Raw genomic sequence first — 1,823 nt, forward strand, 5'->3', positions numbered from 1 at the left:
ACAAATGACTGTCACCACTAGTATAGTTAAGACACAAAAAGGGCAACACTGTAACAGATGGTTGCCCTCCCTCATAAAGATTAGGACCAGGCCTGATTGAATGGTGGTTTATCGGCATGTACAGTTCAACCCTTTGACATCTTGCCAGCGATACTCCTTGGCGGTTGGGCATATTTGGGCTGCTTTTCCAGCAAGTCGTGCAGCATGTGTAACTAGTCCATAATACCCGGTGTACAATTTATGCAGATTCAACCACAAGGTTAGCGTGGGAAGTTAATCAGTTCCACGTTAGCTTGGTAGCGTTAGCTAACCGGATAACAACATGGGGTGGCATTTCAAGATCTTATCTCATGCTAATGGAGGCACCTTTTTCAGCAATTGCATAGTACACAATAGCTTTACCAAAATAAATGCGAGATCTAGGCATAGCTAAAACAGTCAGCCAACTTTGCCCAGAAAGGACATAACCCCGTTAGCTTGCCAGATAGCTAAGCGAGTTCCATCGGAACGTCAGAACGTACCGAGTGATTCACTCCCCACATGAAAACGCTGAGAACTGGGTCGCTGGCTCGAAATACTTTAACCTTCTGCTGCACGAAATGTTTCTTCTTCGTCTTGGTTTTTGGGGCCAGCATGACCATAGGACTTGACGACGCGTTACCAAGAGACGCCATCTCGGACCTGTCTTCAAAAGTTGAAATACTTTCCCCTGATTCCCCGTCGCTCTTTCAGGTCCCTGGGAAACACAGGGCGGGGACACTTCCACAAAATCTGAAAAACCCTTTGAAACAGTGTCCGATTTGTAGTTCATATGCCGTCCGGCCTGCAACGCAAACGCAATAGAGTATCTCACGCAGCATTAAGCTTTTAACAACAATAATGACAGCTCAGCGCTGAGAATTTCCACCGTCGTGATGTCTCACCTGGCCCTTTGTCACGTGGTCTGGGTCGGCTGCTGCTGGACAGGTGGAGAGACCCAGACGCAGACTAAACACACGTCATGCAGCGCCAGGCAAGGCACTCGGGCTGAGTCACTCACATCATGGTTATCATGTGGAGTGGAGCTAGTCTACATCCAATGTCAACTTCATAGAATATTCATGGCTTTCGAATTGTGATATTATGCATAGATTCTAAAAGGCATTTTCCATTAGTATTCAAAAGTTACAGGCCTATAGGACGTTAATGGGTAGGCCAGGCCTAATTGTCCAGGTAGGCCTACACTGCATTATTTGTGAAAAGTGGTGGGGACAGGTGTACCTCAAAATTGGTATGGACATGCAAAGGTGTATATTTGGCATTGAAAATGGTGGGGACATTATGGTAAATTGTCTGGGTCAACTATTCTTTCCATTATATTTCCTTTATATTTTCAGAAAGGGTGCGGGGTGAATCTATAGGTTGATATCAAAAGTGGTATGGACATGTCCCCCCCAAACCTAGAATTACACCCATGTGGACACGTCCCCACCGTAGCCTACCCAAAATTACGCCCATGAGTATTGTCAACAGGGGCATATTCAAAGTATCACACAAATTATACCAGCTCTTACCTTGACCTTCCTGGTCAATTTTGATGATGAGGTTCTTTTGTTACTATTCCTGGACCTACATTTAGTCACGAGTCCTGGCAGGGGTTTGCTGAGTAGTGTGAGCAGCCATCTGGATCTATCAGCAAAATATAGAATGAGTCAACTGGCACAAATACCTAGGTGGCACATTTTTAAAATATATTTTAGATGATATATTTTTGGCGTTTTCTACTGGAGAGGAGAGAGGAGAATAACGGGAGCGAGAGAAGGAACTTACCTCAGGTCAGAATC

At 45.0% G+C, this 1,823-nt stretch overlaps 1 protein-coding gene across 2 annotated transcripts in view; it reads right to left on the reverse strand.

The window, feature by feature from the left end:
• pip4k2ca (phosphatidylinositol-5-phosphate 4-kinase, type II, gamma a) overlaps window positions 1-923 on the reverse strand; it is an 18,040-nt gene extending 17,117 nt beyond the window's left edge. Inside the window, exon 1 of one of the 2 annotated variants that reach the window (XM_063208139.1) lies at window positions 522-923. In XM_063208139.1, the coding sequence (XP_063064209.1) occupies window positions 522-674 (153 nt within the window). In that variant the 5' untranslated portion in view covers window positions 675-923. Of the gene's footprint in view, window positions 1-402; window positions 498-521 lie in introns of those variants that run through there. The other variant, XM_063208140.1, reaches the window with a different exon arrangement.
• Between the last annotated feature and the right edge of the window lie 900 nt (window positions 924-1,823).

Source organism: Engraulis encrasicolus, chromosome 10, assembly GCF_034702125.1.
Source record: "Engraulis encrasicolus isolate BLACKSEA-1 chromosome 10, IST_EnEncr_1.0, whole genome shotgun sequence".
NCBI lineage: Eukaryota > Metazoa > Chordata > Actinopteri > Clupeiformes > Engraulidae > Engraulis > Engraulis encrasicolus.